The sequence below is a fragment of the Scomber scombrus genome, chromosome 6 (assembly GCF_963691925.1).
Source record: "Scomber scombrus chromosome 6, fScoSco1.1, whole genome shotgun sequence".
NCBI classification, from domain to species: Eukaryota; Metazoa; Chordata; class Actinopteri; order Scombriformes; family Scombridae; genus Scomber; species Scomber scombrus.
The window spans coordinates 25,276,190-25,301,556 of NC_084975.1; the positions used below are offsets into that span (position 1 = coordinate 25,276,190).

The 25,367-nt window shown below is 40.3% G+C and overlaps 2 protein-coding genes across 3 annotated transcripts in view; one reads left to right on the forward strand and one right to left on the reverse strand.

The window, feature by feature from the left end:
• The first annotated feature begins 1,120 nt into the window (after window positions 1–1,120).
• On the forward strand, window positions 1,121–10,373 carry fbxl9 (F-box and leucine rich repeat protein). The gene is made up of 11 exons (XM_062420335.1): window positions 1,121–1,421; window positions 2,443–2,544; window positions 2,649–2,783; window positions 3,954–4,133; window positions 5,541–5,846; window positions 5,924–6,140; window positions 7,272–7,429; window positions 7,529–7,741; window positions 7,820–8,032; window positions 8,118–8,335; window positions 8,445–10,373. The coding sequence occupies exons 1-11, from the start codon at window positions 1,368–1,370 to the stop codon at window positions 8,611–8,613; spliced, it is 1,965 nt and encodes a 654-aa protein (XP_062276319.1). The 5' UTR covers window positions 1,121–1,367; the 3' UTR covers window positions 8,614–10,373.
• A 46-nt stretch (window positions 10,374–10,419) lies between these two features.
• Window positions 10,420–25,367, reverse strand: part of elmo3 (engulfment and cell motility 3) — a 25,799-nt gene continuing 10,851 nt past the window's right edge. For both annotated transcript variants that reach the window (XM_062420334.1, XM_062420332.1), the window contains exons 7-21: window positions 23,562–23,661; window positions 23,310–23,461; window positions 22,266–22,344; window positions 21,500–21,550; window positions 21,257–21,379; window positions 20,229–20,351; window positions 20,018–20,122; window positions 19,629–19,737; window positions 19,385–19,521; window positions 14,538–14,701; window positions 13,484–13,596; window positions 13,269–13,373; window positions 12,961–13,040; window positions 12,776–12,856; window positions 10,420–12,132 (exon numbers count right to left, since the gene is read on the reverse strand). In XM_062420334.1, coding sequence (XP_062276318.1) covers window positions 11,920–12,132; window positions 12,776–12,856; window positions 12,961–13,040; window positions 13,269–13,373; window positions 13,484–13,596; window positions 14,538–14,701; window positions 19,385–19,521; window positions 19,629–19,737; window positions 20,018–20,122; window positions 20,229–20,351; window positions 21,257–21,379; window positions 21,500–21,550; window positions 22,266–22,344; window positions 23,310–23,461; window positions 23,562–23,661 — 1,735 coding nt within the window. In that variant the 3' untranslated portion in view covers window positions 10,420–11,919. The remainder of the gene's footprint in view (window positions 12,133–12,775; window positions 12,857–12,960; window positions 13,041–13,268; window positions 13,374–13,483; window positions 13,597–14,537; window positions 14,702–19,384; window positions 19,522–19,628; window positions 19,738–20,017; window positions 20,123–20,228; window positions 20,352–21,256; window positions 21,380–21,499; window positions 21,551–22,265; window positions 22,345–23,309; window positions 23,462–23,561; window positions 23,662–25,367) is intronic.

Consider the following 25,367-nt stretch of genomic DNA (forward strand, 5'->3'; position numbering starts at 1 on the left):
CATAGCAAGCTTGAGCATCATTTAGCTTTTTATTACCTCAACTCTGCATTTTACACGTATATACTGTATGTCATCTCGAAGCAATCAATATATCACTTATCACTAAACTTAAAAATGTAGTCATGAATATGTTGACTACCATTGCTTTATACATTTTGCAAGTACAAAAAATATAGTTATCTTCATGTTTTCTTTTATTTGTTTTGTACTATAATGTAAATACATTTGTTTTTTGAAATTTAGATTGAATACATTTTCATCTTCTCAGTTATGTAAACTCCCAGTACTGCTTACGGTGTAATGACATGTAAAAATGCTAAATGTTAAATTTGTGCTGTAAATGTTTATGACTCAGTAATGATGTGTGAACAGTCTTTTATGTATAAATGCTTTAATGATTTAATACTTTTAAAAGCCACAGAAGATGGGCTTTTTAACCAGCTAACTAAACTGCCAGACAATCTGTAGAAAGGAATTCCAATGTTATTTCTCCTGTGTGTGTGTGTGTATGTGTGTGAGATGATAGATGAATGGACTCTTAACAAATGTATGTGTATAATAATACCCATAAACTCAATTTGATCACTTAGCCATGTCTTTTGTGCATTTTCTTTAAATAAACAACTGTTTTCAGCCTGACTTTTATGTCTTACTAACAGGGTCGGACACCTTGACAAAACAGGTTGGATTAGTACAACTGCAATGAGTAAAACTGAAACCAAGACAGCACATAAACAGGATGCAGTGGGTTTGCAGTCAATGTAGCCTACTGTGAATCTGTTCTGATAGATATAATGTGGTAAATGTAACTGGTTAACCAGCTGACCACAGTTCCCCTTTTCTACAGAGTAGGCCAACGTTTCTCAGTTGGGGAATTGTACAATTTTTGCACTCCAAAAACGTCCAATCATACATAACATAAATCCATGCTTCAGCGGAAGAAACACTGACTGAAAATACAATCATGTTCCAGTTTATTTAGGTCAAAGTGTTCCAACTAACTGTGCGGTTGGAAAATCCAGTAAAATGGAAGACTTCATTTCCCACAATTCTCCGCCCGTGACGTCAGAGTGTTTTCCCTTCGGCCAGCTGACCAAACTGAAGTCGACGGAAATGTACAAGCTGATGGCACCACCGTGTAAAGTAGCTTAGTGAGATGACAGCGGGCAACATGGCTCTTCACTGGCCTCCACTCATCAGAAATGACTTATTTTATGGACGAGTGAACGCCTTATCATCAATGACTAGCTGCTAGCTTCTGTTAAACGTTAAGGCTTGTTTGTTCGACAGGGCGTCTATATATTGGCTCGTTAAATCACTGGTGATGGTCTTCAGTCCTGTATGATGTAACTACATGATACGCTGCAATGGAAGACAGCGATGGGGAAGACTCTGTAGAAACACTTGAGCTGCCTCTGGAGGTAAGTGAAGAAAACATTGAGTCTTCCATCTGGTTTACACAAACAGGCTGCTTCATATTCATGCAGTCACACACACACACACACACATTGTATGGTAGCTGCAAGTCATATGGGATGACTTGACTGTTCACTGTCATCTGAGTTTGGGTCATCTGATCTGTTTTTCTAGTGTAGGAAATGATGATTATTTTCCTTATCGATGAACCTGCTGGCTATGTCTATCAATCAATTAATAGTAGGCTATAGACTGTTAAATGTCAGATAATGTTGAAGAAAGCCTGTTGTAGTTTTCCACAGCCTAAAGTCTTGTTTCGTCAGACCAATAGCGCAAAACCCAAAAGTGTTCAATTTACACTATTGCAAACGGGTCAGTGTAACCCAGTGTCAAATTGGTGTAACCAGTATTTTTTCACAAAAAACTGATTATACACAGGAAAATAAATGTGAACTAACATGTGGAATAAATATAATCCACTTTTGCAAAGCAACAGTTTTGTAACAAATTTTACATCATTTGTCAAAATGAATAGAACAAAATGGCTGTTTTTAGGATATGTCCTGCTCAATATTGACAATGTAAAATGTTCTTTTCATTTGATGTTTTAAAATGAAGTAATTATTTTTATAAGTGCACTCAGATACATTGTAGGTGGATAAAATATTGAATCTTTATCATTCTTTTGTGGTTACACCATTTGATATTTTCGGGAGTATTCAGTCTTACTTTTGGTTAAAAAAAAGTATATGACAAATGACATGAAACCAACAAAAATACAAAATGTAAATTTGAACAAACCTGATGCTGCTTTTAAAACTATTTAAAATATATATATATTTTAATTACTCATCTCGCCAACCCTTATTTGCCACTGACCCAAACGCAAAAGCAGCTACCTCAGTCCACTGTGCTGTCATTTGAGTTCATAAAATGCTGTGAGGTAACCCTGAAATGGACTTCTTCCCCTCCAGGATCAATAAACATTCATGTAATATCTTGCTGTGTTTCCACCTCTTCCTGCAGATCATAGTGTACATCCTGACCTTCCTTCACACCTCAGACAGAAAGGAAGCCTCACTCGTCTGCCGCAGCTGGTACCATGCTAGCCAGGACCTTCGCTTTCAGGTAATTTGCTCCAGAGAGGTGGATGCCTGCATAATAAATACTTCAGACAGCTGAAGTGATGGATTTGAATAGTTAACCTTTCTTTCTTCTCGTTTTTTGTGCAGAGGAATGTCACATATAGCTTCCCGGCTTCAGCCTGGTCTCTGGAGCTGGTCAGAGGTCTGGGCAGAAAGTCTCGCTGCAGTCTGATTATCAGTCAGCTGGATGGATTCAGCATGTCCAGATCTCTGCTACTGGAGGTGCGTCACACTGTTCAAAAACATGTCACTGCTGAATTATGGGTTAGTGCTTTACATAAGATAAAGTCAGAGTAGTATTTTGACAGCATGGCCCTTTAAAGGAGATAGATATTCTTTTCAATTTCTCCAACTGTCCAACCTTCAAACTGAAAAGTATTAGGGCTGAACTTTTCCTCATTATACTGAAGAAAATGTGAAGCTCCCTCACACCCTGGATTACCCTTCATACTCAGAACTGTTGTTTTTGTCATAAAGCATATTGCTGCTGTCATCTGAAGACCCAGTTACTCTGATTTTAATTAGTGTTGTGTTTTCACTTCAAATGATCACATGCTTCTTTGTGGCTGGAAAAGGAACCCCCCCACACACACACACCTCTAGGGCTTATGAAGGCCTCCTGAACCGTCTGTCCTCCTGGAAGGCTAACGTTGTGATAGAAGCCAGGAACACGACACTTTCAAAGATATTTTTTAAAAACATAGCCTACTTTGTTCTGAGTGTTTGCATGGTCTTATTATTTTAATTTCCCGTCATACTGACCACAGTGAAGTATGGTGAAAATTTGACATGCTGCAGTTCAAAGTCCAAAGCAGCTGCAGGAGTTACTTTGATAGTTTGTACATGTGAACATGAAAGCATTGATTCAGTCCTCTACCAAGCTGTAAAATGTCAATTGCTGCCCAGAAAGATAAAGACAGTCTAATCTAGCAGTGTTTATGTAGAATTAGTGTGTCACTGTTGGATAATTTGAGGGAAATTGGGTGATGAAATCAACCACAGTCCATTTTTATGACAAGAAGATTGCAGCAAGTGAATGACACAGCAACTCTTTCCCCTCTCGTTTCCATATTTGCTTATTGCCCATCTGTTTCATCATTTCTTGTTTCTGCCTGTCTTCCAACATTTTGATGATATTTTCTTTTATTCTGAACTTGCAATTTCTCACAGCACTTTTTTTGAAAACTGTGACATTTATTTATTGTTTTTATTTATTATATTTGTTATTGTGTGGAATATGTTTGAGTGAATGTGTGGAGGATGTGTTCTTTTTTAACTGGCAGCACCTTACTGGAGTAGCACTCCAATTTTGTTCTATCTTTTTTTTTTTTAACAATGCAATGACAATAAAGGCATTCTATTCTGTTCTATTTTTGTCCCTCTCCTTTTCAGGTGGGTCTGTGTGTGGGCTCTAAGCTGGAGAGCTTGGCCCTGCCTGGTAGCAGTATAACAGAGGCTTCTCTGCTGGCCCTCCTCCCTCGCCTCACGTCACTCCGCAAGCTGGACCTCAGAGGTCTGGACAGCCTCTTCATGTCCGGAGCTTTCCTCTCCAGAGAGGAGCACAGACAGCAGGTATTACACAGTCTGACAGCTGACGTCATTGTTTCAATAAGACCACACTGTACTCTCCCATCAATATTTCTTTACCGCCCTGATGTCTGTTCTTCTATCATAACCTTGTAGTTAATATGTTGTTTGGACACTTGAGATACGTTAACAGCAAAACAATAAATGAACAATAAAACAGTAAAACTCAGATAAAGCCATCATTTCTGGCCATGGAGACACTGCAAATGCAAAAAACAATTGAGCCAAAGCAGCATCTAAAATAACTGAGCTAAAAACTAACAGTTGCAAAACTCGTAGGATCCGATTTACTAAATTGCACGTTCGGTTAGCGTGTGTTTTGCAGGTGATCTACTAAGAATAACAGGTGCAGACATACAGAAATACAGCAGTGTTTAAATGAGGGTTTTGTGTCTTAATCGAGAGTTTGGATGAGCAGAAAGCCCACAAGCGCAAAATGAAACCTGATCCCATAGAATTAGAGGTTCTAGTGGAAGAAGTTAACAAATATATTAAGTTATAAAAAAAATATTACCAGAAAAAATGCTATATGGGAGAGTATTTGTGACAAAGTCAATGCTTTTAGTAAAACCAAAAATATTCCACTCCAAAAATATGAACAGAGGTGGAAAAAACCCATTCTCTGTGTATTGTGTTATTGTACCTCTGTGTCCTCCTCACTAGAGTAACAGCAGTGATCTGTGAGCAGCCGGTTAATACTCCTTTTCAAACATAGTATTTATAGACGCAGTTACCATCAGCAAAATTACCTTCAGGTTTGGTAAATCACAATGCGTGTGCTAAATAACATATGTGCATTTTCTCCTCCCTGTATTTTGCACACTGGGGTTGAAACGCCCCATATTACATATTCATTATGGCAAACGTACTAAATGTACAGCGCGTACTACCTTGCACAGTTGAAAGACGCAAACCTCAGTGCACATTTTTTTGCAGGTGATGTCAAGTTTGCACACGTTTTTACACACATAAACCTTTAGTAAATCAGGCCAGATTTGCAAAGCTGGTGGTGGAGGGGAGAAAATACTTGTCTAATCAATCAATAGATGTCTGCGTCACAAGAAATGTATTTTTGCACCTTCAAAGTGCTTCATGTGTATGTTGTGTTAATCAAAAAGCAAAAAGCCCAATAAATCAATTTGAATTCCAGTTTATAACACCGGGGGATGAAGGGACTGTAGTTTATATGGCAATGACATTTGGATAGAAAAATCACCCTGATGGGGAATAGAATGACATATAGATAGATAGATCATACACATTACCTTTCATACTTATTCCCCCCCCCCCCCCCCCCCCAATATATTTTTATAATCACGTTAACACAGATTTATTGTTTTTCCAGCTGTAGTAATGATCAGTTTTTAGTCACATTCCATGCTCTTGTTCCAGGTCAGTTCAGCTTTGTCTGGTCTGGAGGAGCTGGACCTGTCTGACCTGCGCTACCTCTCTGACCTCACCTTCAACCGGCTCACCGGCTGCACCCCGCGCCTCAAACGTCTCTCGCTGGCAGGTTGCCACATCGCTTTCGAGTTTGACCCGTACCGAGGGTGCCCGGTGGGTGCCGTGGAGGACTCGTCTGCTTTACTGTCACTTAGGAATTTGCGGAAGCTGTTAACGGAGCAGAAATCCACCCTGGTTGCTCTGGACCTCAGCAGAACCTCTATCACCCCTGAGTCACTACGCACTATTGTCCAGGTCAGGAAACCTCAAACAAGATACTTTTACACTGGTTAAGTTTTAAGGCACGTCTCTTGATATTCTCTGTGTCGCAGGTTCAGGGTTTGGTCTTAGAGGAACTGTGTCTGCACGGCTGTAAGGAGCTGACTGACTACTCAGTGGAGGTTCTGGTGAAGCACCAGCCGTGCCTCCAGAGACTGGACATCAGTGCCTGTACTGAGCTAACAGCCAGGGCTGTAGTGGCCATAGCACAAGGCCTGAAGTCACTGACGCACCTCTCTTTGTCTCGTGACTGGAGGATCACTGAAAAAGGTGACCAAAGTGCATTTTTGTGTTTGGGCGTATCATAGGTATCAATATTAATTTATAAAATACAATAAAACAAGTTTACACCCTTGATAACAGACCATGCAATGCACAATAGTCATTACACAACATAATGCTTAAAGTCTGTGTAAAGTGATAATAAATAATAAAGAGTTTGACATACCACAGAAAAATGTGTTGTTAACCACCCTGCAAAATTTGAATGATTAACAAAATCGCCAAATATATGAAATTAGGCTTCAAAGTTGTGTAAAAGTCTACCTATTTCTCTTTTCCCAAACGCTGTGGGAGTGGCCGCCGAGTTCGCTGAAACCCCGCCTCCTACCACGTGTCACCTGTCAATCAAAGTCACCACCTCTAACAGAAACATGGACGCTAGGCCTGAGAGCTTTCTGCTGCTAACTCAGCTGCTAGCTCAGCGGCTAACTCAGCTGATAACTCGGCGGCTAGCTCGGTGGCTAACTCGGCGGTTAGCTCGGGGGCTAACTCAGCTAACTGGCTAACTGTAGACTGTAGTAGTAGTTGTAGAAGTGTGCGCTGAATGTATTTATACCTCTACAGCAGCAGGGGCGGGTTTATGCTCCGGTGTGTAACGTGCTATTGGTCACCGGTGACGTAATCGCCGGGCTCAGACCCGCCCATTAAATCCAGACACAGAAATCTTGAAATACAGTTGGTGAAGCCTAGCTCCACAATTCAAATCTAAATAGTTGAAATGCTTTTTACACCTTTTTTAGAAATACATTTATGACCTATTTAATGTGTTTAGAAGAAAATGTCTGAATTCACTTTACACAGTCTTTAATGTATGATAGTTTATACGATCTCGAAATTTGCTGAGCATTAATATGCTGCTGGATTGTGTGCAAAGCTGAGAAAAGCTTATGTCCAAAATAGAAAAAGGGGAACCTGCTGGGGAGCGTGAATTTGCTTAGTAAAAGTTATAGCAACCTGCATGTGATATTTTAAAGGCACCCTCTTGAGTTTTTGACCACTAGTGGCGCTGTGGAGCAGTGTATTTATGAGTAGGTCCATGCAGATCAATACCCCAGCCTCCTGTGAGAGTGATGTGAGAGTGTTATCTACTTCATAATGATGGTTTCATGTCGTCCACAGGCCTCGCTGACTTAATGTCTGTGTCTTCCTTGAGGAGTCTGGATCTGTCCGAGTGTCTGCACGTCAGCGGAGCAGAGATAGTGAAAGGCTTGACGGGATCCAACACCGCCAAAGCCCGGCTGGAGACGCTCAACCTCAAAAACTGCACTTACATCAGGGTCAGTCAGCACCTACTGTGTGGTCAGTTTGTGTTTGTGTATTTATTTGTTTAAATGTAAAAACAACCACAACCTTGTTTCTCCCCCCTCTCTCTTCAGGACGCTGCCGTGTTCTCTCTCACCAAGCTTCTCGGGAATACTCTCCGTGAGCTGGACCTGACCTTGTGCGTCAATGTGACTGATGTGTCTGTCCGTGCTATCACCACCTACCTGCAGGGGCTGGTAGTTCTGCGACTGGGCTGGTGTAAAGAAGTCACAGACTGGGGTCTGCTGGGGATGGTGGAAACGACCAAGTGTGAACCTGATGAGAGGGTAAGGAAAGAAGAGAATAACTTTTGTGCTTTTAGTAAAGGGTGTCATAGCTGTTATAATACTCAACCAATTTTACAGGGAGACAAGGGTCCCAGGTTCACCCGGACCTTTGGCAACATGGGCTTCTTCAAGCCTCCTCGTTTGCCTTTTGAGGATCGGCCCAAGCTGGTGACTCAGGATGACCTGGAGCAATTTAAACAGCAGGCGGGAGCTTCACTGTTAGCCCTCAACAGGCTGCAGGAGCTGGACCTCACTGCCTGCTGCAAACTCACTGACAGCAGCATCGTACAGGTGGGAGACAGAGGAGAGGTTGTTCAAGATGTCAGAGTTTCAAAATATGAAATTATGAGTTTATATTGTTCCTTTCTTTTCCCAGGTGGTGCGCTACCCAGACCTCCAACGCCTGTCTCTCTCCATGCTGCCAGAGATCACTGATGCCAGCTTGTTGTCGATAGCCTGGCACTGCCGCAGCCTCACCAGTCTGGCACTCAGCCACTGCCCACAAATCAGCGACCACGGAGTGGCACAGGCTGCGCCGTACCTTCACAGACTGCAGCATCTCTACCTCTCCTGTTGTAACAACATCACTGACAGGTGAGTGGCACACAGCACCGGGTTTAGTCAGCTGTCCAAGTCTATAAGTCTGTCTGTGGCCCAAGTTGAAAGATGCATTTTCTAAGTTGTTGACCTTTGAACCTGACAGATCCCTGCTCCTCCTGGTTCAACACTGTAAGCGGCTGAGAACACTCGACATCTCAAAGTGCAAAAACATCTCTGTTACAACCGTGGACCTCCTTCAGTCACAGCTACCCTTTTTAGAAAATGTCCACTACAAATACATAGGTGGGATGGATCTTACTCTTACACTCTGACTGACTGACTGAATATCCTTGATGACTGCTGGACCAAAGCCCAAGCTGTGAGTCAGGCCTTTGCACATTTCAGCAATTTGCCCAAGAATTGAATGAAATGTAGAAAAGCTGTCGGTATACACTGTAAGAATCACCTCTTCTGTGTTGGGTTATACTACAAACTCTTGGATGAGCCTGATTTGGATTAACATCTGCATGCATCTGTACATTTTCATCCTATTGTTGTCCGACGGTAGAATCAGAAACGTGTTCACTGTTGGATTCAAACAATCAGACGCAAGAGGAATCTAACTATCTTCAAAGATCATTAACTGTTGAGACAAGGAGAAAAAGTTTGGACTAATTAAGTTGGGTTTATATGGTGTATCACCACTGAAGGTACAGATTTAGTATAACCAGGGCATTTAAAAGGTTTGTGCCTGTGTAGAACTATCCGTGCAAATGAGAAACGTAGAAACTGCCAGTTGAAAGGAAATATTCTCACTGAATCTCATAATGAGAATGTCTGCTGTTTTTTTCCTACATTTGTTTCTAGGAAGTACGTTGCCTAAAGGAGATTTTGTTGGTTCTATAAATTGTCTCATTGTAGCAAGATAATTTTATCTGTAGTTAAAAGGCTAGCAGGATCTGAGAAAACCAAAGGACAGAACAAACTGTCCCTTTAGCTAACCAAAGTGGCTCTATTGGTAAAAAAAAAACCCTGCAGACTAAATTCCACTTGCTAACATTCCCATTATATATCTTAATTTGAGCAAAATTTAACTGTGTGTTTGTCACTTAAAAAGCTTTTTCTCTCGTTTTCTTCCATATAGCTCCGACTTAGATTTTCTCCAGATTATTTCTTGCTTTTAACAACAACATGGGAGAAATATGTTTTTTAACAATGACAGATCTGTGCTGCTAAATTGAAAGTAAAAATGGGAAATGAAGTGAAACGAGAGCAGCTTTTAGACAAAGATAAAGTCCTTACTTAAGGTGAAGGGTTCGAGAATTTGGTTCGCAAAGATTGCTTTTCGTATTCTGTAATTTTTTTCAATTTTAATTATTTAAAGGTGCAGTGTGTAGGATTTAGTGGCATCTAGTGGTGAGGTTGCAGATTGCAACCAAACTGAATACATCTCCCTTCCCTGCCAAGTGTGTAATAGACTGTAGATGTCTGTAGAGCTGGTGTTTGGTATTTTAACGTTAAACAAAACATTATTCTTATTATAAGGTGATTATACACAGATGAAAACATACTTATGTACCATACCATTTCTGCCAAGTCTGTTCTGCTAGATGGCAATAAATTCTGCAGACTGCACCTTTCTGCCTGAATTAAAAATTGCCATCATTGTCAGTAGACATGATAAGCATGTAGTCAAATTGAGAATCTCAAGCTTAAAATGAAAAAGGAAATATTGATTAAAAGGAAGTAACAGACCACTATTAACATACAGATCATGTAACAACCTTTTTTAATTACAATTTGTGCATATTTGCTTTATTACTGCAAAATTGAAGCCTATTTGAATAGTACATACTATAGTCACTCACTAGGCGTTACCTTAAAGACCATCCCTCCCTCCTTTTTGTCATCATTGCCATGCACTGTAGCCTAATTACAGCAACAGTATCCCTTTATTCTGTATGTACACTGTTAAATAATTCTGTACTGTTCTAACACCGTATGATGACAGAGAGGACAGATTATAGATGGTGAAGAAAGGGTTTAATGAAGAATCAAGTATAAAATGTGTTGATTTTATAAATAAACCAAAGTCTGACTACATTCTGCTGAGTAAAAGACACATCCTTGTATTTCTTCAGTATGAATCAAACTGTTTATTCATGTCAAGACACCCAAAGCGTACGATTCAGAGTGAATATTATCACAGTGTGTCAGGAATGCACTGCAGAGGACAATCTTGATTGAAATGAAATAACCCGATGACAAAAACAGGCACAGAACCTTCAAACACATTTCATGATATACTGTAGACCTGTCAGTTCTTGAGTAGCTGCTTCAAGTTTGGCCACTGAATCCTGGTGAGAAAGAGCAGGTAGTCTCCATCACATTATAATTTATACGTACCCTGTATAATATGGATCATTTCATTATTGGACCAGGATTTGATTCAAGTCTGTTCAGTCAAACCTAAACATCACCGATTGCTTGTCATATAGATTTAGAGTGATTATTGCTGGTAGTTTTTCTCTTCAAACTTGATTGTGGCAATGGTGCAATTGAATATTATTATTTAAACCTTAAAGAAAATAAAAAGTCAGTTTGGTACCTAATGCAAATCTGCATTAACATGATAAAAGACACAGATGTTTGAGAACATCTCTGCCCCCACAGTAATCATTACTGAACCACTGGGATCTGTACAAAGTACCTATTGAGTCTCTTTTCAGATATTGGAAATTATTCTAACATGTACCACATCTTACCCCAAAAGAGGGCTTTTAAAAGCTACAGCTCAAGTTGAATTGAGAAAGCAGTGTTCTGGTTAATGCCCTTTTTTTTTTTTTTTAAAGCGAATACAAGAGAGTGGCAGAAGACAAGAAATGAGCAGAGCCAGCCTTCTGAGACAAATCAGAGCATCTGTGGCTTCAAGCAGTAATAAGCCGCTGTGCACACAGGAATATTCCATGTATCATACATAGATTTAGATATATAAAATGATTACAAAACAAATTTAAAGTACCATCACTTGAGTGGGTCGGCTGTACTGTAGCAGATAAACACAGCTCCAGTAACAACAAACACTTGGAAAAACTAAATACTTGAAGTTTCCAGACGAATGAAGAACAGCACAGAGGTGGAGGAGGAGTAATGAATGGAAAGAAGGAGATCTGAGCATCAGCTGATTAAGAACAGAAGTCCCAGATGACGAGTGATAATCTTCAGCATTAGTATAGTCTATCGTTATTTTATAGGAGTTCACATCCAAAACTACTGCTGTGGCTCAAGAGACAAAGTCGCTTTCCACGTTTTATCCTGTTCCATGTTTCACTGGGTGTAGAAGATCAGTAGAGGAAGAATCTGTTGCCATGTTATGTTAGGAATCTGTGTTAAAGTAATAAGTGCATGGATGCACAGGTAAGCTCTCACCACACAATCCTTTTATTTCAGACATCCACACACACACACACATATATATTTACACACACACACACACACACACACACACACACACACACACACACACACACACACACACACACACACACACACACACACACACACACACACACACACACACACACACACACACACACACACACACACGTCGTAGGTGCACTGCAGCATATGCACACACTCTACTGCTCAGTCTGGCTGAAGTCGTAGCAGAAGTTGTAGTTGCTCGGTGGTTTGGGGACGACCGGCGCACTGTCGGGGATGGGGACGTTCTCCAGATCCAGGAGGCGGAGCTTAATCTCCATAGAGAGGAGGATCTCTAGCTCGCTGCGCATGGATTCGCTGCTCATCTCCCGACCAAGGAGGACGCTCAGTCCGTCCGTCCACAGGCAGAACTGAGAGAGAGATAGAGAGAGTTAACCAGTCAATATCTCTTTTTTGTGTGTGTGATTATATTTTTATTTGGAAAAGATATCATTTCAGTGTAGTGTCTACATCTTTCATAGCACTCTTTTCCAGTTGTTTTCTTTTTTACATTTATCTACATATGTAAAGGAAAATAATCTGTAAGCCACAGTCCTCATGAGCTGAAAGGGAGCTTTCATTTCTACATTTTTCTCCACAATAGAGGGAAATGAGTTTGAAGAGTTGGAGTTACACAAAGTGTGTTCGCACTAGGGTTATAAATTCAATACATTTTTTCCCAAATATGGCAGAATTAGTCTTTTTTTGGATATCCTTCCAATATGAACTCGGTTTAGGGCATTCCCAGAATATATGGGAGTGGTTTGACTCTGTTGATACACACAGTTTCCAACACATCAAACTTTTATTCTCATATTTTTCCTGGTGTGGGGGTCTTAAAATATCTAACTATGTTTTTCCAGCAGTGAGTGAATATCTCATTTCTACACAGCGTATTATCATGTATGCAGAAAAGAAGTCAGAAAAAACAGAGTCCATAAAAAACAATACTCTTTTTCAATAAATCTACAGCAACATTAGGAAATGTCATGCAGAATCCACAGCAGGACTCACGTCAGTTCTAGAGGGGGCGATGAAGTTCAGGCTGTATTCCTCTACATCGTACGTGATGCTAAATGCCAGATCCAACACTTCCTATAGCAGAGAGACACGCACACATATAAACACAATGAAACTTCCCATCTGTGACAGGAAGTTGAACGTGACCATAGTCTGAGCAGATGAGGAGCGCTGCTGACCTTGTTCTGTTTGCCTTTGTTCTCCTTCATGTGAGGACAGTCTTTACCCGTCAGCAAGCCTTTAATATCTGCTATTGGAACTAACAAATGAGGAAGAACAGAGAAGATTAAGTTAATTTGAGTAAAATATATCATCATTTATTACATAACATACCAGCATTAAAATAAAGATTTTTGGCTTTAAACATCAGTCCTCTCTTATCCTGCATTAGTACTGTAGCAGGGGCCACATCTACACACACACACACACACACACACACACACACACACAATATATTTTCCAGTTCCCCCGCCCAGCTTTAACTCACTCTTTTCCTGCAATGTTTCAATTGGTGGATTGTCCATGTCTTCCTCCAAGTCGCCGTAGTGAAGCATTTTGTGATTGGGCGACAAGCGGCAGTACCACAGTTTATCTGAAAAATAAAGCAGCCAATCACACACCAAAGTTAGCCATAAAAGGCCAAGTTTACTGTCTTCATAGGGTGTGTGTGTGTGTATGTGTTTGTGTGCATTTGCATCTCACCCTGTCTGCGTCGGCTGCTTATCTTCCTGAACATGGTTCCCTGACACAGCCTGTTGAGTCTTTGCTGGCGGATCAACTCGAGCAGCTCTGGCTTTAGGCGCTCTTTGAGCTCACTGGAAAGAAGCACAATAAAAACAAAATGCTTCATCATATTGTTTTTTTACCATTTGTTGATTGTGGACGGGGTTTTAAAGTAAAGGCAAACAAAAGGGATCGGACCACACACTGCTGGCCAAGACTAAATCCAACCTGTGTGGTTGACCCTCTAACACACTGTTACACTCAGTGTTTAATGACAAACAGTGACATGATAAACAGCGGCACGGCTGCTGACCTATCAGCTGGTTGCATACGGGTGGAAACTATCTTGAGTTGTCAATACAGCAGCTGTTTAGGTTCTGCTACAGACACTTTGTTGCTTCACTTCTTCCACGTTTTGAAAATCAACTTAAATGACAAGAATCTCAACTCATAACCGGCTGATTAGGGTCCGAGCACTAAACAGTGTGAAGGCCCTATTGGATCTGAAGGAATTCTTTATTATTAGTCCTTTCCCCCCAAAACATTTTTTTCACAGTCTAAATGTGCTTGAAAAGTAAAACAAATTTGCACACTTGCCAGACCCTGTGAAAATGTTTATATTTTAGCATTTGTGGGAATGGGCGTCAGGGTGGGGGAGCAAGGGCCTGTTCATCGCTGCCTGCAGCTTTAATTCTTTTTTTCCCTCTTGGACTGAGGTGCCAAAGTAGCTGCTGCAGGAAACTGAAATGGATGGAAACATCTCTAATCTCTGAATCCTGCGTACATCAATCATCAAGTCTGATCAGTTCTGCGTTGCACAAACATCCACTTTAACTAGTCTCCAGCTCTTATTTGCTTTAGACATTATGTTATTGTTCCCACAAGAGCAGTTTACATTTTTTTTCTCTACTGAAGAATCATTCCTCTCAGTGATATGAACTTCCTTGTCATGCTTCATATAGACAATGTGACCCTGAGGACTCAGTATGAGACTTTACATATGTATGAGTCTGTAAACATCCAGCTAACTCACAGTACGGGTGGAGCAAGAGTCTCCTCCTGGTGCAGCCGTTCTGTCTGCCGCAGTTTGAGGATCTCGCTGTAGTTCAAAGCATTGACTTTGTTTTTGAATAGCTCCAGGGAGGTCGGCTTACTGGACAACGTCCTGGTGATCTGCTCCCTCACGACCTGCATCACCTGGGGAGAGAGAGGTTATATACTGTAAGGAGAATAAGAAACCTGTGTTGGGAAGTAATGTTTAGTTTAATGTGTTGTATTTGTCCACTTCCCCTTGTTTCAGAGCTGCCTGAGGTTATGACTGTCCCTTCAAAAACAGAACTGTCGTGTAAGAGGTGATGGGACAGTCCTCCACTCATAACAAACACACCATCAGAAGTTGACAGCAGAATTCAAGTATGCATAAATTCACACAAGGAAGTTTAGACATCTGATTTAAACCAGATCTTTTTCCTTAAGCTCTTTACTTTTTTAATATATAGTTATTATATTTTTATATACCTAAATAATTCATATCCATTGTTTAATTGGATTGTCAAGCAATGCATTTATTGAATAAAAATAAAACTCAACTTTCATTTCCCCCTCCCACTTTTAAATGTATTTTTGCTGGCCATTTTATTGTACATCACATTTAATTAAAACCATGTAATAGAGAATGATGCACACACGTCTGCAGAGTGTTTGACAAAATAATCTCAACTCAAAGCTCCTCTTTCTGGCTTTCTTTTCTGAGCTTTCAACCACACCTCAGTCTTCATCAGCAAATGATGATGAGAGATTATTTAAAGGTCACTTGATCGTACGCACTGTTCCCAAGGTCGAGAATAAACTTCCAGTCTCAGAAGAGCGTAATGTTGTTGAGCAAAAACATTTCTGAATTTATCTGATATGAAATAAAATGACAGAACTACAGAAAACAGCTGGTATTTAGTGGTTTATATGGATACCATTTGGTTGATCACCTTTATTCTTCAAAAATCCTCATGAAGAAGCTCTGGTGGTTTACTAATCCAGCACATGTCCCGTACATTGACCTCTCCTCCACTGTTTCATTCACTGCTCCTTCTAAACCACACCCGTTAGCTCCCATCCATTCATACATTTTCCCGCCTACTTCTATTAACAGCTAAGTTCAAGAGGCAACTCCCCTGTGCTTCCCACCGTCCATACCTCCCTCCCCTCCTTTCTTACCCACGGGGGTCAGTCAATGATGAGTGCACTCTATATTAACCCAATTAACCGCAACATCCAACCAACACCCTCACACCGACCATGGAGCACAATCAATGATGGTTAGGCTGGGCGGTTATTTTATTGAACAATTAAGGTGTCTATCTTTACAACAGGATGTTAACCCCTAATAAAGCTGATGCAAAAAATGGAAACAATGTTTAATTTAAAAAATAAATACAAATTTAAAAAAGTAAACAAATCCCTCCACATTTCGCTACTGTTGCCATGACTCAGCGTTTGCTACACTGGTGAGATAGTTTGTGTGTGTTTTCTGCATGACTTGTTAATTTGAGGCTCACACAGAGGGACGGGTGTGTGTGTGTGTGTGTGTGTGTCTCCCTGAGAGCAAGTAAGCTCAGGGGCAGTTGGTCCAACTGTGTGCAAAATCTATATCTCCTTTCAGTATAAGCGCCTCAGCTGTAAATAGTGGAAAATCTCTATAAAAAAATCTATAGTGCTACAAGGCCGAGCCGACTCCAGCACTATTTGTCCTGCTCTCGCCTCTCTGACCCACACAAGCGGCTATGCTGACCTAGATAATTCCTGTTCACACCCAATTTGACTGATTGTTAACAATCAGTGACTAAAGTGTAATTTGAACCAGTCAGTACAGCTCCGTCCATTTTAGAGACCTCTTGCCACACAGTTATACTCTATTTATACAAGTGATTGTGTGCTACGATGAAATATTTGCCGATTGGTGATTTATATATGACAGTGACAGTTTTTTTTAATGGGACTGAACCGTTTACGTCTATCCATCTTGCAGCGGTGAAATCCAGACCGTCATTCTATATTGTGTGAACATGTTAAAGACACAAAACGAGTGGCTAAAGTTTCACATTGTGATGCTTTGCTGAAGCCCCCCTGAGCCAAAATAACCTCAGTGTCCAGCAGCTTTCAAAGGACACAAGCCTGAGACCGCCAATCCACACTAACTGTTATGTCATTTTAACTGTTATGTCATTTTAACTCTCATGTCTTTAATTATGTCTATCATCTACTTTTAACCTCCTTTGAGTATGGATTAAAACCTGACACATTCACATAAATCACTGATATCAGCTGCACAATAAACAAACTACTTCATACACATTTAAACCAAGAAACAGTGTAAACAAAAAGTAACAATCTTACCTCCATCTTTCCTCCTTTAGTGACAACTACTTCGACAAATGTTTCAATCCCAAATCTGAATTCCGCCCGTTGTCACGACTCAGAGAAATGAGACGGGGGAAAGTGACGGAGGGAGAGAGACGGAGATCACCTACATGACAGGAGAGGGTGCAGGCCTGTGGCTGTTTTGTAAACAGACACCCTGATACTCTCACACACATGCACCCCCCCCACCACACACCGCTGCTCTCCAGCCCCTCTGTCATTTCCCTGCACTGGCCAATAGGAGCGATGACTGGCAGCTGTCTCCGTTCCCTAAAACCCTGCAGCATGTGCACTAATGCTATATTGGTGTGTCTGCGTGTGTGTGAGCTCCAAGAGGGGGGTGTATAGATCTAGACAATCTACGCAAACACGTTCATGTGAGTTCGTCAACAGCAGCTTGTAAATATTCGGCGATCAAAACTGACGGTATAGTTGCACGGCTGATTGGATGGAGCTTTGAGAGAAAGAGTCACTCACACGCAGAAGCAACAGCACAAAAACTTCTAATTTATTCTCCAAGTAATGAAAACCTAAATTTGAGATATCAACACCACTAGCACCTCTTTTTTTCTTTAGTTTCTGAACCGCTCTGCTCCCTGCAGTCCGGCCCTCTCATATTGTTTCCAGAGGTTTTACGTTCCCCTCTGTTGTTGTGTAATTACTGCTGATGCCCTGGGCGCTTTGTTTTTCCTTGTTTCCTTCTCCCTCTTGTTTCTGCTGCCCCACCACGCTTCTCTTTGTCCACCTAATGCCCCTTTGTCTTTGCCCCAAAGCACCCTGGGTAGGGGGCCGTGGGCAAAAACAAAAGCCGGTCTGCTTGCCTGGCGCTCGGGACACTGGCCCCGCTCCTGACAGGTCAAAAGGTCACAGAGTTTTTATTGCCGTCAGGAGAGCACTTTGTCGATGACGGACGGTTGTGTGTGATGTTGAAATGTGAATCAGGACAAAAGCTCTGCCCCTCTCTCTTTCAAGACGCCTCGATGCTCAATATTTCTCCCAGACAAGACCCTGCTGCTAAAGGCTTGGCTCAACCTATTACCATGGTACAAATACTACACTGTGGTTGTAAGGTGACTGTGTGTCCTTAAAGGCATGCTCGACCTCTCTGTGGGGGCAGGTTGGGGGTGATTAGCATAAAAATGGACCTATCAGCAAGGCACAAACTTACACAAATCCACCATAAAATAGTGTTAAAAACTAATTTGAGCTGATCTATCTGGGTCTGAACAGGTCTTGTTTCTAATTGGTGACCAGGCCTTCACTGTTTAGCCCCTGATTTGTGGAACTCCCTGCCTGGAGATCTCAGGCAGGCAAACTCAGTATTCTCTTTAAATATCTTCTCAAGACTCGTTTTTATCTTATCTTACTATAACTATTTAAATTATTTTATTTTGTTTATATCTTTTTTGGATCTGTACTCATATTATGTGTCTTAATTCTAAAGCACCCTGTAACTTAGTTTTTATAAGGTGCTATATAAATACAATTATTATTATTACTTATTTGGAGGAGTTTGCCCTTACAATACATTTTGTTAGTTTATTCATTTTTACTATTTTAAAACATGAAAAGATCCATTAACACCATGACTGTCAATGTGACCCTGAGACATTGACAGTCTACAGTGTAGCAGAGTCTGTAATCTGCCTGAGACTGTATGATCTTAAAAGGCACAAACAATAATATTTCCACTATTATCACTTTCAGTATCCTTAGGAAACAAGGCTTGTTTTAAAGCAAATTAAATCATCTACCATTGAACACAGTATTCTTCCTGCTGGGTCCTTTGAGGAGAAATGATATTTACCTGAATGCAGATGTGGGAAGTAACAAAGTATTTGTAGTTCATTACTGTACTTAAGTAGATGTTCCAGGTATCTGTACTTTACTTGAGTATTTATTTTTCTGACAACTTTTTACTTTTACTCCCTACATTTGAACACAAATATACATACTTTTCTACTCCTGACATTGTCAAAGCAGGTTCGTTACTTGTTTCAACCTCAGTGACTTTAGAAAAAGAATACGTGATGTGCAAATAAATGATAGAAAAGCCCAAAAAAAACATCTTTTTTTTTTCTTTTGGTGTGTGCGCTCTGATAAGATGCCACCCTGGGCAAGTAAAATCCACTACTGGAAGGAAAGTCCCAACAATGTGTGCAGACAGTGCAGGAATATGACAGCAGCAGGAAGACTCCTCCTGACATATGAACACATGATGTGTGTAAGGTGTTGCTGGAGCCACAAAATACAACCTTGGGGTGTATATTTTAAATCTGTGGTCATCCTACCTCATACTTATTACTAGTTTAATCCCTACTGTAAAAAGAAAGCGGGATGAGTTTGAGGCAATGCTTCATTCTCAAAATCTTCATGATGACAAAATAGTTTTATGGTGTCCAGGACTGACTGGTGAAGCAAGCCGTGCTATGCTGTATTATGCAAGGCTAGGCTAGGCTATTGTACCTTGTCAAAGTCCTCCTGTGTCGCTCTCATCTCCTTCCAGGTCTTGTTTAGCAGCTGAATACAGACACAGAAGAGTTCGTCCATCAGCCGATCCTGACTAAAGAAGATGGGGTGGTAATCAGACCCCGTCTCTGAGGCTGTTGACAGAGAATGGGATGGTAAATTAAAAATTAAAAAAAAAAATCAGTTTTAAAGACAGTTGCAACACAAGGCTGTGACAATAGCAGGTTGATGGTCTACTTACGGGGCTCTCCGATACGAAGGATTTCACACAGGATGAGCGTGAGCTGGATGCTGCTTCTGGCAAACGGACACTCGTGTTTGTCTTCTCTACTGCTGTTCTCCAGGACAAACTGAGAGGGGGGAACACATATGTTGTCATAGTGTTAACAAAGACACACACACACACAAAAAGAAACATTTCTCAATTTTAGTCCAACGATTACATCATATTTGTAATGTTAATAATTAAACCAGTTATCAAACTTATTATTTATGGACAGATCATTGTTTCCAATACTGGATACAGAAAGTCAGAAAAAAAGAATACATACATATCAGTGGCACAGAAATATCAGTTTAAACCCTGAACTCTTTGAATAACTGAATAAACACAAGATATATCACACTCACCCTGCTGTAGGCATCAGGATAACGTGTGGCGAAATAACACATGGTGTCCAAAGCTAAAAGACCAGGTGGCGTTCGCACCAAGTCCTGACCGGGGTTACTATTGTTCTGTAAAGACATGATCAAAAACCAATATGACTTTTATCATTAGGAATAATATAATGGGAGTTAAAAAACAAATATTAAAGAATAAGTTCTGACAGCAGACACTTACAGAGAAGCCCAGTTTCTTGAACTCTTTGGCGCAGAGAGAGCGTCGCCTCTCGTGGCTCAGACTGTTCTCACTTTCTGTCTCAAACGCTGCCTGCCGCAAACCGTGAAGGATGTCTCTCTGCTCCTGGAGTGATAGGAGGAGGAAGAAGATGAAAATCTGGTTGTTTACTAGGGAAGTGGATGTTGAGTGGTCTTAAAACTGTTGTTGAATCTAACCTTCACTGTTTATAAAATAAACAAATTATTTGCTATTATTTTACAGTTTTACCATTAAAATGACCTAAGATTGTAGTTCAAGACTGTAGCTAAACTGTTGTTAAGAGTCCTGTATGTAGCTTGGTAGTATAAAGGAAAACGGTGCCTGATCATTTCCACTAAGTGTGAAGTTACCTCTTTGTCTTTTGACTTGGAGTAGTTTAAATTTTCAAGGTGCTACAGTTCTGGATTTTCCATCATTAATCAGTGATACTCCAGTCTAGTTTTCCTCTAGTTATTTCACTTGAATGTTTAAGCTTCACTGTGTTGTATGTATTTGACACTAGGAGACTGTTCACATTTTTCTGCTGAAGAAGGAAAACCTCTCTGTGCTCATATTAAACATGAATTTAAAGTGTGAACCTATGAGCAGGATTTGTGACATCACTAGTTTGAAGCTAATCATGGTCCTCAGTATATAAATGACTCAAGAGTGTGCCTCCAGAGCACAAACACTGAGAATGAATGTCACAGTGAAGTAGGAGACATCGTGTGTCCAGAAGTCAATGAAAAATGAGATGTCTTTTTAAGGATTTCAACAAGGTAATGGGACTTTTGTTGTGGATTAAACTTATCAGACACAATTTTTTGTTAATATTTTACATGTCCAGAGGGGATCTTTAACAATTTTAAAGTTAACAGTACAGAGCACAGTATTTCATAAGGAGATGTGCACAGCATTTTGAAACCTAATCATTTAAATTCTTCAAATCTATCTGTGGGTGTAACAGATAACAAAGTTATACAAATGTTCTTATTGGTGTCATAGCTTACCTGGCTGTAGCAGTCCAGAGGCGTCCGCATTCGAGGCTCCAGGTGATTCAAGGTAAGTGACTGTAGGACATAGAGGTAGTGGGCCATCTCATCCTGGACTGAACCAGAACTATGGATGATGTTCTGCAACAAAGAGCCAAGAGTGTTTACTCACATTCACAACAACTGCACCTCAGTGAGGTATTCTTTCATAATATGGCCGCTGAGATAAAGAAAACTATGTTAAATAAGAAGGAAATTTACTTTATAAATGTACTGCCGGAGATTCTTCTTATTCAGGAACGCAAACATATCCTGGCAAAGAGAAGAGAGACACTGAGAGTTACTAGGACGTAATGACACATTTCTGACATGGGGTGGCGATATAGGATCATTAACAGATTAGTGGGCTGGAAAAGTGTTGGTGAGAGACTTTGGCCTCTGTGACGAAATCATCACTTGCTGGTACATGCGTCTCTAACCCAACCTCATTTTGGTCAAGACTGATTTGCTGATAAGAAAGGGTGGATTTGTTGACCTACTATAAAAGTGAGGAAGTGTGTGTGTGTGAGTGTGTGTAACAAAGAGAGCCTGAGAGAAAGGAGACAGAGGGCTGAATGAAGGAACTGTTTCTGTACAATGAGAGAGGAGCAGGAACAGAACAGAGAGAGAGAGAGAAAGCCTCAACTGTCTACAAGCAGTATGAGATGTAGGGGGGAGTATGTAACACCAGACAGAGTGAGATAGCTGGGTCTATAAGAAGTAGTGCCTGCAGGATTCTGACTCATGTGTACCATAATGGTCTGGCTGCTGCAATCACTGAGAGTTGACTGCATACCAATCTAAGCCTGTCTCGTTGTAAAGAGTTAAGATGACTGAAAATGAAAAACATCAGCCGAGTTAAAAGTGTGCACAGTGCAGATAGCAGCGTCTGGAGAAGCAGACATTGAGGAACTGTGCTCGTGAGTTTGAACAGCTATAAAGAGAAGAAGAACAAAGTCTGAAAGTAAGAAACAAACTGCAGCAGCACCTGTCTGTCCGAGTCTCCGGCTGTCTGTAGTAGTGCCATAAGTAGGGCCATTGCTTTAGTCTGGATTTGCTGATTCGTCCTGAAAGAAGTTAGAGTGTGAGACAAAAAAAAACACCTGAAACACCATCTGATGTTCCACAGAAAGGGCAACAGGTTGAGATTAAAAGGTGTTCTTATTTTAAAGCTTCTGATTACCAGTGCATGGTGACTGACTGTGAAACTTCAATGTGATTAATGGTAAACAAATGGTACCATCTGTTTTATATTAGTGGTATTGTCAGCACTAGTGTTTTACATATTACAAAGAACTTCCTGTTGAAGACACAATGCTGCCAATAATCACCCCTCACCCCATCGCCTCAACAGGGAGTGAGAGTTTGTTTTCTTTTTCCCTTCAGTGAAGAGCAGATCAACATTTTCTGAGTGATTTTATTTTTAGAATTGTGCTCTTCTTTCAGTTTGCCACTGAGAGAAACTCTGGACAGTTTTTGGTGTTTGCTCTCTTTGTGCAACACATAAATACAGCAGATTTGCAGAAAAATCGAATGCAGTGTTGATTTAACCCTTACATGCTGTTCAACATTTCTTTTAGCTGGACCTCTCCCTAAATGTGACCCACAGTATACAAAAATGGAAATAAAATGCATCTTTTTATTTTTGTGCAGCTGATACACATTTTTATATATGCAAATGTACAAAATTGACCCGTGTTTATTAAAAATATTCAAATATCAGCACTCAAACATGTTGTATTCATCATATTCTATAAAATGTTCTCCTGGACCATAAAATCGTTTTTTTCCCATGAATGTGAATTGGTGCAGAGACTAATTATGAGTCGGAATATGAACAGGTATATGTAAAGGTTAAAATGTTAACGTATATGTAAGGGTTAAAATGTAACATAAAGATACAAATGACTACTTTGAATACAAAAAGATTATTCATCCATCAAGTAAATGTATCTGCAGATGCTTTAAGTATTCAACAAATGTATGATTGGCCTTTAAGAGTCAAAATCTGTGTTTTGTTAAGATTACTTACACCTGGAGGTGAGCGATAAGCCTCTCCATGGTGACCCCCTGTTTGACTTGCAGGAAAAGGCTGTGGCTGCTCTGAACCATGCTCTCCAGAATGTCCAAGGACACCTGCTGAATAGACGCGTCGGTCGCCTTGGCGTTGACAAAGCTGGCGATCTGAAAGGACAAGGAGGAAGAAAGGAAGTGCAGTTATCGCTGGAGAGAACAAAATGTGACAAAACAAAACAGGCTTGTCAGGGAGAAGCGGCTCAACTACCTTCTCGATGAAGACTGACGACAGGTTTTCCCAAGAAACTATCCCGTGATCCATCAGCTCCATGAAGCCGGTCAGCGTGTGGGTCATGATCACGGCACTCCTGAACAACACAGACGCACACACATATGAAGAAGTGTATATAATAATATGCAAGTGAACTCACTGACACATTAAAACACAAATGCACACATAGATACACACAAGTACAAATAGCATTCAAGTGACTGCTTTAATAAGTGGAATCCTCTCGGTAATTCCGTTAATGGTTTAAAGAGTAAATATTTATACTAATGCACTCAGCCACATTTCAATCATGTCATGGAGTGCTATTCAGATCTCTGTGCTGTTCCTATGTGCTACAGAAGTACAGTAAGTTTGTCAGTGTTATCTTTGGTCATGGAAACTGCTCAACATTGATCAATTAACAGGCTTTAAAAGTCAAACTCCACAAATTTTACACATCAAAGTCTGTTTATAGGTCTTGGGAAATCTGCATGTGTGAAAAGGTTTTATGAAGCTGTTTGTGAAGAGTACAAGTTTGAAAATGAAGAGAAAAACAAAAAAAAGAAGTGAGGTTATCAGAACTCATCCCACTCCTTATGTCTACTTGAAGCTGTCAGCTTGAAGAACACATTCGAATCGCTGACTGACCTGTTGATTGTGGGTAATGTAGGCACTAGGTTTTTACAAGAAAGAAGAATATCTAGTACAAAAAAGGATTGTAGCCACCTATAACGTAATAACAGCTGATAACGTAATAAGTTTGCATGTTTTTTTAATGTAATAAGCTGATAAGCAATAACGTGATACAATTCCTGAACCAATAACGTCATAAGTTACGTTACTGGCATTATTATGTCTTTTAGGGCCTGTGCTGGGCACTCCATTGTCTCTCTCTCTCTCTCTGTCTCTCTCTCCTCAGATCCTGAGCTGATTAGAGGACGGGGCTCTGATTAGTGCAACTCAGTACACCCGGCCAGTGTCCTGTTGGGTGGTGATTAAAGCCCTGTCTCTTTCTCATTTACTCTCTCGCTCCCTGAGGACAGCAGCGCATCTTGGTTCTGTTGGCGTTACTCTTTTGTTCTTATGTTTGGCATCATACAACACCCTTGCAGCACATTTACCATTTACTACATCACTAAACCACTGACAACTGACTGCCACACCCCACAGTTATTCTTTTGTTGCACATTCAGTTCAGCTTTTGATTATTGTAATAAATTAAATATTTCTTTTGTACCTTTTAAAACTGTGTGCTTCCTCCTTTTTGATACAGCCTTTGAGCCAGGTCGTGTCAAATACGTAATAAGTTATTACGTTATTGGCTGTTTATTACGTTATTGGCCTGTTAAAAAAAATCCTTTACAAATATAATAACTGGAGCCAATAACGTAATAATATACTAATATCACTTTATCTAAGTTTGATTTATTGGATATAAACTTTCACACTTCCATCGTACTATGTTTTTGGCAAAAAGTTATCACATTACTGGTTCAGGAATTTTCTTACGTAATTGGCATATTACATTAAAAAACAGGGCAAAATTATTACGTTATCAGCTGTTATTACATTATCTGTCATTATCGGCTGCTACAAGGATGTTATTGCTAGGTCTGTTGCATCAATTTTGATTCTTTTTGTTAAACTGTCCATCCTCACAATGTTATAAGAGTGCTACAATGCTACATCAGTGCACTATTTCATTAACTGAAGAGAGTCAACAAGTAAAGGTGGAAACAACAACAAAAACACTCACGCAGACACACACAAACACACACACACACACACACACACACACACACA